Below are 15,963 nucleotides of genomic sequence, written 5' to 3' on the forward strand. Positions count from 1 at the left end.
CGTACTTAGAGTAGTAAATGAACGCGACAGAGGACATGTTGGTGGTGTTGTGTACCTGGAGGATCCGTCCAGGTTGGATCGGTGGATAAAGTTGTGTTTGGCGTCGGCCCAGTACAGTTTCTCCTGGCTGTAGTCCAGTGTCAGACCGTTGGGCCAGTAGATCTCTTTATTGATGATCATGGAGCGATTCGTCCCGTCCATCCCCGCCCGCTCGATCTTTGGGATCTCACCCCAGTCTGTCCAGTACATGTACCTGAGGGGGGGCAGGGACACACACAAGGTCAGTAGTGTTTTTTATGTAATTTTTGGCGCTCTGAGCACCACAAGCCGAGTGCCGTCTAGTTCCATTATACTGGAGAGAAGGCAGACGTCTCTACAGCTGATATAAACACTCTGCAGCTCACACCAAAACTATCTAGACTGGTAAACTGCACTACAGGGAAGAGGATTAATATGTTGTTTTTTGAATTTGGGGTTAACGTTAAACATTACAGGTAGATAAACCAAATTGAAAAAGCAACAGCACGTCTGGTATGTGATCTCATAGAAACTACGGATCAACTGATTATCAGCTGCAATTAGGGATGTACGATAATATCGGCACATCATCTGTATCGGCCGATATTGGCTTTAAAATGAACTCGGCCAGCATGCTTTTTCTTATTTTGCACAATTATTGAATATTACATTCATCAAAAGCTATTGTGTTTCATGTCCCCATCTGCTAGTGGGCCATCATGATAAGAGTGTGCATGCATAACATGATGTTAACTCCATCACACAGCAGAGACTTGACTTGATCACTGAAGTTAGTTGGGAAAAAATGGATATTTCCATATCAGTATTGGTTGCCGACCAAATAAGTTGTTACAAGTCGACAAAAAAACCCCATATTATGTATCCCTAGCCACAATATTTAGTATTTATACAATTATCAGGGTTGTGTTTCTTTTTTTTTAACCGGGAACTTCCTAGAAAATATCTGGGGTTCGGGTGGCAGGTCAGTGTAAGCGCTATGTATAGGTTATTCATATATTACAGGAACACTGCAGGAAATAGTCCACCTTCCACCTTCTCTTCACCTCTCAATGTCACACTCTCTCTCAAACACATTCACATACTTTGGTGCTCAGTCCATGTCTCTGTCCCAAATTCAGTCCTCAGTCATGACTACTGTGCTACTATAATAAAGTCAGCGGTGTGCAGGTCGGGTTAAGGTGGTTGATTAACACATGTTCTTGTGGGTTGGGCAGTGTGGTCCCCCTCTCTCTCTCTCTCTCTGAATGACTGCATTAAATAAAGGGTCTAAAAACTAATAGGCCTATGGCAGTATTACACATACAAACACCAGGGAGGGCAGATTACAAGACATAAAAGAGGGTATAAAAACAATGGCTTTTAGGATGTTTTTTAAAATCTGTTTTTTTTTACTGCATTTAATTCAACACTGCAAACTGCATCTGCTCAGAATATCTGTTACCGGTCTCCTTGAGTACTAAAAATCAGTATCCACCCTTAAAGAAACCCCCCAAAAATGATTTGTTGTGAGTAGAAACAACACCAAAACAAACAACACCAAAACAAACAAATCACACAGAGAGTTTGAGTTTTACGAAGCGGCTCCTCAAAAAGCACCTAAAATAAAATAGCTGTTGAGTTTTGAAAACAAAGAGCTCAGTGAGTCTGCAGTCATTTCACAGCAGCTCTGGATCCAGACAGACTGACGGAGGGAGCCGGGTCTCAAGTGGAGGACGTACATTTACTGCTGCTGATGCTGCTGTTGCCAGGCAACCAACCAAGAGAGCAGATGCAGGCCGAGGAGCTGCTGTTTGAGTGTTTACTGCCCCCACATGAAGGATACTGATGCTCAATGTATGAACTGAACACACAGGTATTATTAAAGGACAGGTAAACCTCAGCTCATTTATGATAGGTATTGTGGGAGGTGTAAAAAAAAGGCAGATGGCTTACAAAGATACCTTCCCTATTAAATAACAACATTTATACATGAAAGGGAGAAGAGAAAAATGCTCTAAGATGCTATATTAAATATTTATTTCAGCTGTTTTTCCTGAACAAACTGATATAGTTGGTTGTTCCTTTTCTGTTTTATTTGATTTCTACTAGCTGTCTTTTCTTTAGTGATGTACTCTCAGGATTATACTGACTTCTTGTGTTGCATTCTGGGTTTTATCTGCTGGAAAAGTTCATAAATAAACTTGAATTAGAAAAATACTAATGAGAAGAAGCCCTCAAGCAACATGTTGTTGGCTTTATAGATGTAATTACAAACACCTAAACATCATACCTACATAGACAAACTGTCAACCTTTCGTGTCGCCTTTTGCTTTAAACACATTTTTGCTATTGTTATGCCGAAAAAGGATTAATTATAGGTTGTAAGGTGCTCTTTTAGACCGTTAATTCATGCCAAACTAGTAAACAAGTCCCTACAGACTGAAACTATTAATCAGTATTGTATTTGACGATCCTCCTCCCATTCAGTCTTCTGTTCTGGAACCACGATTCAATTAATTTCTTCGTCAAAAAGAGACACAAAATCACTTTTATATAAAGTGATTATTATAGTGTGTGCCAGTAAACCCAGAACTCCGTTAGCGCTTTTAGCACTTCCGGTTCTCTTGTCTAAAAGTCAATATGTTTTTTGAATGGGATTTTGGTAAAATGCCTCAAATAAGGTCTGTGGTTAACAAAAGCTTAAGCGAGTTTCAGGTTTTGTTCTACAACATAAAACACGTCAGTAAATACCCTACTTGTGAATTTTGAAGCTTTTACGTGTCGTAAAAAAGGCGGTTGCTAACAAGTTGCTCAATACGACTACAAACCCTGTCGGGGACATTAAACGTCATCACCCCCGAACAGGCGAGAGTGCTGGCAGTCCGCCATTACAGCTTCTTATTTAGCTTAAACAGTCCGATTTCCCCATTATACAATGTTTTTAAAATAAAGCGGCCGAAATCAGTTGAAAGCTTAGTGGCGGTGACGTCAAGAGTCATGCGACCGTGGAGTAGTCATGTAGTCCGTTAAAGCCTAACGTTAGCTTTTTACTTCTGGCGATCGCATTTAAGCTTCAAATGCGGTATGAAAGGTGTTCATATGTGAAGATTATCTCGCTGAACAAAACCTGTAAGTATCATAAACTTGTGTTAGCCACAGAGCTTATTTTCTGACATAATCCAAAACGCAATGCAAAAATCACATTCACTTTCTCTTCCGGGAACCAGCGCGATGCTAAACTTCCGGGTTTTGACGACAGCCCTGGCACACTCTATTGTCAATTGAATTATTAAACTCTATGAAATATCTCCCTGTGAAATGAGAGGATTTTGTTTCCTTCTTAACCACAAATGTCATTTATTCCCTGCTGTCAGTTGCTTCATCGTCTTAGGTTCATTTTTTCTGTTCAATGTCAAAACTATCAGTTAAATCAGTTAATTGAAGAAGCAAATAAGAGAGAAATCAGTGTTTTTTGAAGCTCTACGTGTAATTCTTCTGTAATTCTCTTTGCACGTCTGATGTGTCATTTTATCTGATTTGCTTTTTGGTATTGAAAAAGATAATAGTTTTGTGTTTATGCTCATTTATGCTGTATTTTTCTGCAAATGTCAGTAAATTATATTTCAAAGGCTGATGCTGGTGTTGATTTGTTTACTTTCTATCTGCGTTGATCTGAGAGTCACATGACAGACTGATTTGTTTAAACCAGAACAAAAAAAAACACAGCTGACATGTTTCCTTGTGATTTTACTACAAACTGTTTTTCCAGCACATCAGGATTATAACCTGCTGAGGGGAGGTTTCTGCTGTGCTGCTAATTCTCCTCTTTGTTTGCCTTAATTACCATCACAGCTGGACAGCTACTCTGCCCTCGAACCCCCACCCCCCACCATCCACACCACCATCACTAATCTCCACCCATCCTTCCCCTCCCCCGACACATCAGCTCTCCACAGGAGGCGGACTGAAGAGTAAACTCCAGCGCTGAGGGGGAGCAGAGAGGACGACTTCATGAAGACATGAACTCTCTCTGAGGTCGAGCTGACGGACACAGAGATCTCGACAGGAGACAACTAACTCAGGAGCAAAAACAAACTGCAACACATCCAAAATAATGAGCAGTAAACCTGTAAAAGAGCCGAAACCTGGACCTTAAAGTACTGATTACTTATAATCTGGCCAGATACTTCTTGGTAACATCAGAAATTCCCAAATTTTGGTTTGAGATCTATCAAAATATACTGCCGTAACCCATCACCACAACTGCATCAACCAAACTCTCAATCTTCCGTGACAAGCAAAGATTAACAAATCTACTGTTAAATTTAAAAAACTGCAGCAAAGATCCAAGAAATTAATCAAGTTATGCAACAGAATGATGTTTTTATTTCTTTCCTATGCCATTAACCACTTGTGAGTCATCTGTGATTAATGATCATCAATTGATCTAATTTTATCCACTAAAGTTGCTGGTTTTAAGACATTTAACACATCATCCAAGGAAGGAATCAGCAAGATAAGGTGCCAAAACTAACCAAACAAAAACTCCATCTAAGTATTACATGCCTAAATTATATGTACTGGGTTGATTGAACAGAAAATGAATCATTTATCAAACAAATAACCCTGTGTGAACGGGGATCACTTCAATAACGTCGTCATATAAACGCTGAAGCCTAATATTTGCAGTTTTCAGCTTCTTAAATGTGAATATTTACTGTTTCTCTGTTTTATATTTTAGTAAAGAGAAAACCTTTGGGTTTTGGACAAAACAAGATATTTGATTGTGTGAAATCAGGTTTTCAGAAAGTGTAAAGGCACTCTAACTGAACGACTGATTGATTTATGAAAATAATCACAAGTTGCAGAAAGAGTTCGCCCTACAAATGTCCGAAATTAGCGAAAAATAGACATCGATATTTATTAGAGCTCAAGCTAATATCTTTAAATGTTTTGTTTGGTCCAAAAATCCCCAAATATTCCATTTATGGTAACAGACAACACAGAAAATTGCTGAAAATTTACATTTTTGCTTGAAAATCGAATTGAAAACCTTAGGCAATAAATGTTATTCTTTTTGTGATTAACCAATCGAGAAATATTTTCCACTTTAAGTCAGTAAAAATGAAATATTCACAGCGTTATCAAGTTAGGAGATGATTGACGGCTGCGCAAAAGACGTGAAAGAGACCAAAGGTATATGTTGTAGGTATTTAACAAACACTTCAGAAAACTGTCTTCTGGTGCTGCTTACGGACGACAGACTGAGAGTGAATCAGTTTGCAGGAAACAGACGGACAGTGTGAATCTCTGGACATAAACTTTGTAAAACTGTCCGTCAAACTGAGCCAGTCGTTGTCTTCTACTTGTAGCTGGTGAGAAAATCTGTTGTGACCAAAGACGGCAGAGGTCGGCAGTAAGTCAGAGGCAGGAAGGACTGAACCGAGCCGGACAAAAGGCCTGATCCGGAGCGGGGGCGGGGGGAGGGCTGCTGTCCAAAATGAGCCCTTTAATGAGTCCAATTACACGCCTTTTAAAATCTGTCTGATGTAATGACGAAGCCTCTCCATCTGAGAGAGCTGCTGTCAAATCACAGGTTGTGTAACAGGGTCTCTCTGTCGAGTCTTCACACCAGATTTCTGACGACACACATTAAACAAAACCACATACTAAAAAACTCAGATTTTACGAGATATAATCTGCGAGAGAAGCTGCAACTGAACATTTTTATTCTGATTTATGACTCAGATTACAGCCGGAACAATTAACAAACAGCAACTTTGATGATGGTTGGATTCATTTGTCACCGATAAATCTGCTGCCTCCAGCTTCTCAAATGTGATTATGTGCTTGTTTTCTTAAACTTTTATGATTGTAAATAACATTTAGTTTTAGGTGGTGACAAACAAGGACCATTTTGTAGCAGTTCTGGGGCTTTAAATCTGATCCACAGTTGTCAATGGAAAAAAAATGTTAAAAATGTCATCCTCAGGACCATGTTGGCGTGAAAGTTGAGATTGAAAGATCAATAATTTTTTCATTGGAAACAGCTGCTAATAAAATGACAACAATCACAACAGGGTCCATTTAGTAGCTGTTCTGGAGCTTTTGATGGTGTTCACATGATCTAAAATATCTCTGCTTGTCGGGTGTAGATAACAAAATATTAAGGATTGCAATCAATGAGTATAGTTATCGTTAAGGCAGTTGATTCCTAACATGAGGGTCAGGACCTCTCAAGGGATCCCAAGAAACATTTGAGGGGTCAACAAATACTGGTGGCCAATTCTTCAGGCCTCTAAAATCTTTAAATTAAGTTTGGATCATCATCTGCGTCACTACAAACTTTCATTTGTACACTTTTCCCACCGCAATAACTACATATATGCAAGTCACAAACGTGCCAGAAAACACAGTAGTAAACAGCAGAAAGCAGCATGGACGCCTATGAAAATGTTACGGTTGCTTCTTTTTATATTTGTTACTATATTCATTCTCCCTTTAAACTTGGTGCTGACTAATTATGAACAATATTCGAGCAAGGCTTGGTGGGAGACGAATGGAATTTGTGGTGGCAAATCACTGCATTGTGCCAGAAAAGGGGTGAAAATGTGTGCACCCATCGCTGCCGACTGAAGCTGGAGTCTTGACGACTGCATCGTCATTCATCCCAGGAATGAACGCTAAGTATAACTTCTCCCACTCCTGACTACAGGCCCTCTCACACGTGCACTGCAAACCTGACATTATCTAGACATTACCCAGAGGAGCTCTACGTGAGAATGCAAATGTCCAATCAGTTGGATCGGACATTAAATGGACTTCGTCCTGCCAGCTCCAAGTACAAACTCAGTGTAATGTCTAATTGAGTCCATGTGTGAATACAAAAGGAAATTGTCTGAAGAATTCAAAGTGAGGGAGTGAGCATGTTGATGACGTTTTCATGTGAGGCTCGCACGAAACCAGGAGAAAACAAACATCCGAGGGTGAAGAAGAAGACGAAGGTAATTTACAGGACGGAAACGATGAAAACGTTTAACTGGAGAGATGACGAGACTCTGGAACTTCTGTTGGCAGGGGCCGAAGCTGAAATCGTCAGACAAGTTTAAAGAACGTCAAGATACTCTGTTGTTTATGACCACGAAGTAAAGTGTGTCATGTCCTGCCTCCTCCACGCTCTACCCAGGTGTTTGTCCTCGTCTTAACCAAACAAAGTATTTCCAGTAGGTGAGAACATGTCTGACAGACAATCTCCTGATGTGTGCTTCATGTGTGAAAAAGAAACACTGAACAATGTCCGGACCTGATTTTCCGGTCATTATCCCAAGTTAAATGAGAGAACATCTTATAGCCAGATGTGAGAGGGTGTTGGTGGAGGCTCTGTGCAGTAGGAAAGGTGCTTCACTAAACTGATCAGGTGATTCTGGGGCAGGATCTCTATGGCCCCGTTTATACGACAACGATTTCAACTGAAAATGATTAACTTAAGTTGCGTTTTGGCCGATCGTTTACACGACAGCGGCGTTTTGGGTGCCTGAAAACGCAACGTTTTGAAAACGGGTTCCAGAAAGCAACATTTTGGAAACGGCAGCGTCTCCGTTGTCATGTAAACTTGCAACATGCAGTTCCTCTGAAAACGGAGACTTTTCGCACATGCGCATTACGGTTCCAGTCACTAGGCACGCCAACCGTCACAACAATGCCGAGCTCTGTTTGTGCTGCTCACCTTGAAGTGTAGATCTGTTACTGTAGCAACTCCACCTCATCGTCCATCCAGACAAAGTTATCTGTGCATGCTTTCGCCATTGTGTCTTCTTTGTTTTGGTTTGAAATCACCGCGTTGTAGAGGAAGGCGCTTCAGCACAGGCGCATGGCGTCATGCCGTGGTGTTGCTTTGCAAATTTACACTGCCACCCATTGGCCTGGCGTGCATACTACAGCGTTTCCAGTAGATTTTGCGGCTCCATGTGAACGATCATTTCAATAATGTCGTCATATAAACGCTGAAGTTTTTTAAAACGCAAAGGACAGACTTTTCCGTTTTTAGAGAAACCGTTGTCGTCTAAACAGGGCCTGAGACACATTTCCTATGGCATCTACTTGACACCAGGTGAGCAGAACAAATATAAAAGGTTAAATCACACCAGTTTTTTGTGAATAAACTGTTGAACTATTAACTAAGGCTGCTTTCAGCCCTAGAGTCGTCTCCTTTGGTCTGAATCAGGGACTCATGTTGTTCCAAAGTTGTATAATTGCCTAGAGTTGGTTCGTGTTCTCACGGCAGCATTTACAAGAGGACCAGATCAAATGCCTTGGACGAGAAAGCTGCTGGTCTTGGTCCAGTTGTTTTGGTGCACACCTGAGTGTGATTGCTGTGTTCACACCTGCCCAAACAAACTGCACTGAGGGGGCAAACAAACTTTAGTCCAAGTGAACCGAACCAAACAGGGCAGGTGATGGCTGAAGTCAGATTTACTGATAATTTTGCTGCTTCCTGGTTCTAAAACGTGATCACTGGCTGGTTGCGTTAACATTTTCTGATTGTAAACTACATTTTTTGGAGGGTTTTGAAAAACACATTTTACAACAAGGACCATTTTAGTAGCAGGTCTGGAGAGTTTCATCCAAACAAACAGATGGAGATGAACAGTTGTCTTTGAAAAGCAGATGTAAAAAATGTTATTTTTAGGCCCTCTGTTGGCTCCAAAGTTGAGAAGGGAAGATCAACCATCTTATGATTGGAAACAGCTTGAAATAAAGCAACAACAATCACCACATAGTAAGCAATAGTAGTAGTAGTGGTAGTACAGTGTGTAGTAAAGTGAGTAAACTGTGAATGTGTTTGCAGTAAAAGGAAAACCCAGAGGTACAAAGTACTCCAAGTATCATCCCGTCCGCTTACTTCATGTTTCCAAATGAAGAAGTGACCCACAAACGGAGCTGCTGGGCCTCTCCACGTAATCTCATTCAGCCCAAGACAAAAGCTTTAACTGATAGCCTGCCCAGGAGCTAAACACAGCTACAGCCTTTAAACACAGCAGCTGGTTGGGTTTCACTGCAAACAAAGCAAACTACCAGATGAGCTGTTAGCCGTGACTAACCTGCACGAGATGACTGAAGAGTTTCAATATCCGCTCAGACAAAATACACCCTGGTGCTTTAAATATTACTTTGAATACTGCAGGTATGATTTTACTGCTCTGTGAACACTGAGGCCCAGTCCAGGCATAGAGAAGAGGGAAAAAAGCTCCAGTGAAATGCGGCTCACACAACACATCCCCTCACCACAAGAGCTGCATTGTATTTGGTACCTGATGCATTAATCATCCCAGTTGAACTGAGTCCAGCTCTGCGTTCCACCGTGGATTTGGAGAACCAGTTTTCCTCCAAGACTCTGCTGCAATACCACAGACTGAACCTGAACCCGACTACACACCAACGGCTATGTGCAGAAACAAACACGAGAAACGCAGACTTCTTTACCACACGTGCACCTTCTAACAGCTTCACAAAATATTACAGTCCAAGCTGTTCTCTATGCTTCAGATTTTAGATTTCTGACGAGAATTTTTTAACAAAACTTGAAGAGTAATTCTTCGGTAAGTCTTTTTTAAAATTTCACTGAAGATATCTTTTGTCCAATACACACTGAGCAAAAGACCAGAAAATAAAATTAAAAGGTAGAAGAATAAAGAAAGACAAATAAGACATTAATTGTAACTGGTTTATACAGCAGATACAACCCAGACTGAAAGAATCTCTGCACATCTACACAAAGCAGTGTATTATGGGTGATCGTAGCTCACAGAAGAACACACACCTCCAACATCACAATTTGACTGAGCTGATTGGTTGAATCAATTCCTATCAGGAAGCTGATTTGACGCAGAGAAGACAGAAAACATTCAAATAATACTCCAGTGTCTGTACAAGAATAAAACGTCTCCACCGCTGATGACCAGCTTTTCGTTCCATCCGATTTGGACGTTCAACAACAAATATAAACACTTCTGGTTTCAGGTTTGGTCGTACAGACTAGCTAACCATGACGATACAGTGATTGTTGGTTTGATAGCTGAGGATGAAACAGGTTATCGGGGATGTGTGAATGATTTTGTTAATTGGTGTCATGTTAGTTTTGATTTCAGACTGAGCAGAGGCACACACCAACATGTAGTTACTGACGGTGAAAGTACTGAAGTTGTCAATGAATATAAATATCTAGAGACAGTAATCGATAAACAACTGTCATGGGACTCAAATACAGCCGCCATCTATCGCAACAAAGACTTTACTTCAGAGATTCTTAACCATGGGGCCACGGCCCAAGTGTGGGCCACGAGCGCCACCTAGAGGGCCGCGAAACAAATTCAGTTTTGCACCTGTGGGCTGCGAGGGCCGCATGCTGTTATGTTGACACACTCAGTTACAATACAGCCTCCCACCACTTGGTGGCGGTAATGCGTGACGCTGAGTATTATATAACTGAGTATTGTAACTAGTTTATCTATTTTTTCATTTATTTTTAAACTTGGTGATTATAAACTATAGTTTCATTTGCACTTTATTTCTATTTTATTTAATGTTATTTATTTATTTAATTTGAAACTTTTATTATTTTATCATTAATTTATCACCACATAATATTATTTGTCAAATTTCTAATTTTTCTTACCAGTTTTTTGAGAGGCCATCCTTTTTGCTGTAACTTGAGCCTTTAAAATTGTTGTCAAATATGTTCTTGTAGCACATTTGTCCCATGAATTGTTAGCCTGTTCGGCATCTTGACGGAGGTGTAGATTTATATCCACATGATAAATAAATGTTTCTGTGATGATCACATTGTATCATGTAATTTATTTGATACGTTTTTAGCTTATTAATTTGAAGTGGATTTGATCTAGTTATTGAATACAAATCAAACCAAGAGTAAGATCAATTAAACATGTTATTATCTGAATGGGCCCCGGGCCACATTGTACAAGAAAAGTTGGGCCCCAAGGTCAAAAAGGTTAAGAACCCCTGCTTTACTTTATGCAGAAGCTCCAACAGTTTGGAGTGGACAAATACTGGTTCTCTTTTACCGCTCATTTGTGGAGAGTATCTTAACATTCTGCTTTATTGCCTGGTTTTTCTCACTGTCTGTTTGAAACAGGAACAAACTTAACAAGATTGTTAACATGTGTAACAAGATTGCGGGTCAACAACAATGCCGCAGTTGCTCTTCCTGAGGTTTCTACCGTTTTTTTCCCGCGTTAAAGGTTTTTTTTGGGGAGTTTTTCCTTATCCGCTGTGAGGGTCATAAGGACAGAGGGATGTCGTATGCTGTAAAGCCCTGTGAGGAAAATTGTGATTTGGGATATTGGGCTTTATAAATAAAATTGAATTGAACTGAAATTGAATGACACAACTTTGTGAGTCCAGATTAGTGGAGAAGGGACGTTCACCCTCACTCACCCTCTCTATGTTGAATATGAGTTGCTACCATCAGGACGGAGGTACAGAGTGCCGTCTTGTTTTATGGTTGTCTAATGTTTGTCCTTAATTGTAATGTTTCTTATGTATTTTTCTGACGATGCCACAGACACAAAAAGAATTTCTGAAAGGATAAATAAATGAACTAACTGACTGTAATTTTATTACCGATATGTTGGTCTTTTCTCTACACACAACATCTACTTTCTGTCTGTGTGGAGAGGAGTCCGTCCTCACTGGCTCTTCCTGAGTTTTTTCTCTGTTGAAGGGTTTTTTGGGGAGTTTTTCCTGATCTGATTTGAGGATCTAAGGACAGACGGAGGTGTATTCTCTACAGGCTGTATCTGTGATATTGGGCTATATAACTATACTATACTATGATCACATCACTGTCACGTTATCTTGTCATTTTGGCTTTCGTTGCCTTTTAATCTATGTACTGCTGCAACAACTAAATTTCACCTCTGATGATTAATAAAGGTTTATCTCATCTTATCTTTAATAACATTGACTTGACATGTTCAGGGAACTTTCAGCAGTCCACATACTCATGTACATGTGAGGGACAGACACTGATTCGTCTCATCGTCCTCAACACAGAATTGAAAGCCCCTCACAAACGTGAGTGAGTACGGTTGGTGTGTTCCTGCTGCGGTACCTTCTTTTTCTTCTTCTTCTGGCTTAGTAACTGCTGGAAAAACAAAACAGCTGCCGCGGCAACAAAGGGTCCTTTGTGAAAACACACGCAACCAAACACAACAACAGAAAACAGGAACGTATGCAACTCATTTTATGCATCAATGAAGGAGCCTCGGTTTGTGTAGCAGTCATGCTAATGAGACGGGTGATGGCTGCACACACACACACACACACGGAAACACGCCACACAGAGCATTAAATCAGAAGCTGGTGTAGTTATTTGTACACGAGTGTGATCACAGCTTTGTTCAACACCTCACTTCATCCTGTTACTGTGTCACACACTCATGAATCTGAGTCAACGCCACAGAAACACCAAACTCATTCTACATCTTTCACTGTGTAGGTTGGTTCATTTGGCCCCGAATGATAACACCATCTTTTATTTCTGCTCCGTTTCACGTTCACGCTGACTTTTTCCAAACAAACTGCACAGATATTTTATAATGTCAGCTCTAAATGTCAAACACACGTAGGAACATAAAAGTTGCCCTTTGAGCATCGCAGTAAGGTGTGTGTGACTGAATGTAATGATCAGTTATAAAGTTTAATAGATGTATTTCACCGAGTCAAACGTTACAGAAAATGTAATTAGGAAATCCAGTTAGTCCAGTAAGACCTCAACAGTGTGATGTCCTCACAAAGGAGGAGGAGTAGACATGGCGTCACACAGACTGAAGGTTAACCCACTCACTATGTTTACATCACATTGGAAAAAAAAATCAATTTATTGTGTCAGTCTGAGTAAAACCTGACTTTTAAAATACATGCAAACATGTTAGTCTGACTGAAATCACACTAAATGGAAACAGCACTGAATGAAAAGCAACAAAACTGAACGATCCCTTTCACCTCCATTGGTACCAACCATGTCATGCTTCTCTTTCAGGATGGCAGTTCAATAATGGCTCAAAGTTAAGGTCAATTTTGGCCATTTTCACAGAGGTCCTTTGCCCTCAAGATACTATGAAAAAGGATTCTGTGGGTACCCATGAGTCCCCCCTTTAGAGACATGCCCACTTTATGCTGGTCCCATACAGTCTGGGGCAAAAAACATGCAGTACAAATATGTTATTATTTATTTATGTTGCCAGCTGTGTTTGAATATTTCTGCATACTGCAGTCCCTAAACAGTGTTGGAGTTGCATAAATTGGACTGGAAAGTTGAGACTCTTGTGGATTCAATGAGCCCAGTTGTATTCATGTGTGATGATGTTTGGCCCCATAGCAGCCACCACATTGTAGTGAGTCTTAATGTCAGATTTTGGAGGGACTTTTGCCCATTTTTATCATTTCTACAGTGCTTATAAACAGTTACATTTAGAATTTAATCTGTGTAACGAATGGTATCAACTCATAAATTGCTGCAACAACTTTAGAGACAAGATTGAGCATGAGAATGGCCGTGAAACACTTTACCATCATAATGTTCTACGAATGTATAAACTTCCAGGCGATATACCACTTCTATGTAGCGTATGCCCCGTACCCTACGCCGTAGCATCGCAGCGACGCAGACCTCCTGTCTGTCTCTGTAAGCTGAAACCATTTCCCTCAGTGGAAACAAAGCTTTTATTTACTTTAATTTCACAGATAAGAAACAATAAATTGTGAAGACAATAAAGCCTCCACAAAAATAGCATTGTAAGTCTTGTGTGTGATTTATCCTGGCTTCATATGAGCAGAGGAAAAGTCCACTAGCTGCTAGGCTAATTTATACAATGTAAAATGCCATTGGCTTGTGCTAATAATGCTAGCATGTTGTATTTGTGGGGAAAATGTGTCCAGATAAAGACAAGTGTTTGTCTGTGAATGCTGCGAGTTATAGTGAAGCTGATTTGTGTATTTGTGTTTGATGTGTATTTTGAATCAACTTAACTTTACAGCCGACTAGTGTTTTGGAAGTGTAACTGCAGAGTGACACAGACACACCACCGCAAGTATAAATGCTCACGACGGCATAGGCCATGTTTAACATACAACCTATATAAACTCTACACAGAGGCTAAATCCTCCATCAATGAGAGCCAAGCAAACTTGGATGCTGCACCTCCAGCACAGAAACTTCAAAATAAAAGTACACAACTAAATCACAGTGACATAAGCCTTTCCAAAATCTGGGTGAAAGATTAAAAACTAACACAGTTAATATCAACAAAAGCTTCTCATCATAACCAATAAAGGAAAAGTTAATCAGTCAATTTTTGGCCTCATGTAGGCTCGTAATTTTATATTGTTGTGATGAACAGTTAACGGCACATATTCCGTATGTGCTGCAAGGTTAAAGTCAAGGTCAGAGCTGAGAGTTTTACAGGACAAATACTGAAAATGTTCCCGTTAGTACAGAGTGAACTTCTTGCTACTGCGCTTTAATAATCTGATTCCAGTGTTTATGTATCAGACAAAAACAAATGTGACAAAAACAAGTGTACAGTTGAGAATAAAGTACCCGGAGAGATGTCGTCTGTGTGTATCAGCGAGCGGCTCGGTGTGACTTTTATCTCTGACACTGTGCTGGATCAAACACTGAGGAGGGAGGAAGAGTTTCCATGAATAGAAACCCAAGAGAGAAGAGAAAGAAAGACAGCGAGAGGGAGAGCGACAGGCCCAAATTTAAATAAAACTAATGAATACATTACAGGCCTCTTTTATCTGAGTCCTAATGGATTTACATCCTAATCTGACGTCTCTCTGGAGCCCCACACTGGAAACACTGAGGGAGAGGAGGGAACGTGGTGACGAAGGACAGGAAGACAAGTGGGCTATATACTGAGTACAGTACAGTAAGAATACTCCAAATCATTGGCCACCGGTATTTGTTAAAATTGTTGAATTGGTGGTGTCTATAAAGGCCAATCAGACGTGAGAAAGTTTCTTTACGTAGCACTAAAACGGCTTCATACATTTACAGTGTCCACCTAGTGATGCACAGATTGTCTCTGACATAATCTGAATCTAGTGGAGAATCCCCTTCCACTACCACTCCTGTACCTGCTCATTTAGCTACTGCCATCAAGGCGGAAGCGCCTCAAAAGGTCGGTGTTGTGTTGATGTCTGTTCCCCGTCAAATAGCATTTCCCTCCTGTTAAAATTATGCTTCATGCCACCCTTTATGGTTGGTTCAAATTTAGGGGAAACACATTGGTGGAGGTACAGTCTTCGACACACCTGCCCTTTCCACCGGCTACCACCTCACTATCTGAGACCTGTGGGAAAAACTGGACCTGCATCCGCATGGACATTTGACCTTCCCCTCAGTAGGTAATGTTGCTTTTTAAACTAGTGCGATTGCTGTGTTTGCACCTGCCCAAACGAAACTCACTTCAGGGGCAAATGAACTTGAGCTGGATTGAACCAATACAAACAGTGCAGGTGTGAATGCATCCTAAGAGCCCTCTCATCTCGTCACCCCAAAAAACACATGCACTTTTTAGTAAACAAATGCAACGCGTGCCTTTTGCATCTTCTGCCTCCCACCTCAAATAAAATTTGATCTCGTATTGTTGGCCTCCGGTCTGCAATGAACTGACCTATCGATAAGCCCCGCCCTAAAACGCGATGAGCCAATCACAGTGCATATAGCCATCCCCATACACTGGGACATTCTCTGCCTGGACGTCCATTGAAATGCATTACAGAAAGTCAGTTTTGTTCGGTTTTATGAGCTTTTTCTGAGATTTGAAGTTTAAAAATGGTCAAACGGTGTGCATGGGGTACATGCAACTCTGACACAAGGTATCCTGAGAGGCTGGACGACCAGGTGTATTTTTT

The 15,963-nt window shown here is 40.6% G+C and overlaps 1 protein-coding gene across 1 annotated transcript in view; it reads right to left on the reverse strand.

Annotated features, from left to right (window-relative positions):
• lrp6 (low density lipoprotein receptor-related protein 6) overlaps positions 1 to 15,963 on the reverse strand; it is a 63,330-nt gene that overhangs the window by 36,235 nt on the left and 11,132 nt on the right. Inside the window, exon 3 of the mRNA XM_050036262.1 lies at positions 56 to 253. Within this exon, the coding sequence (XP_049892219.1) occupies positions 56 to 253 (198 nt within the window). The remainder of the gene's footprint in view (positions 1 to 55; positions 254 to 15,963) is intronic.

This window comes from Epinephelus moara, chromosome 23 (genome assembly GCF_006386435.1).
Source record: "Epinephelus moara isolate mb chromosome 23, YSFRI_EMoa_1.0, whole genome shotgun sequence".
Taxonomy (NCBI): Eukaryota; Metazoa; Chordata; class Actinopteri; order Perciformes; family Serranidae; genus Epinephelus; species Epinephelus moara.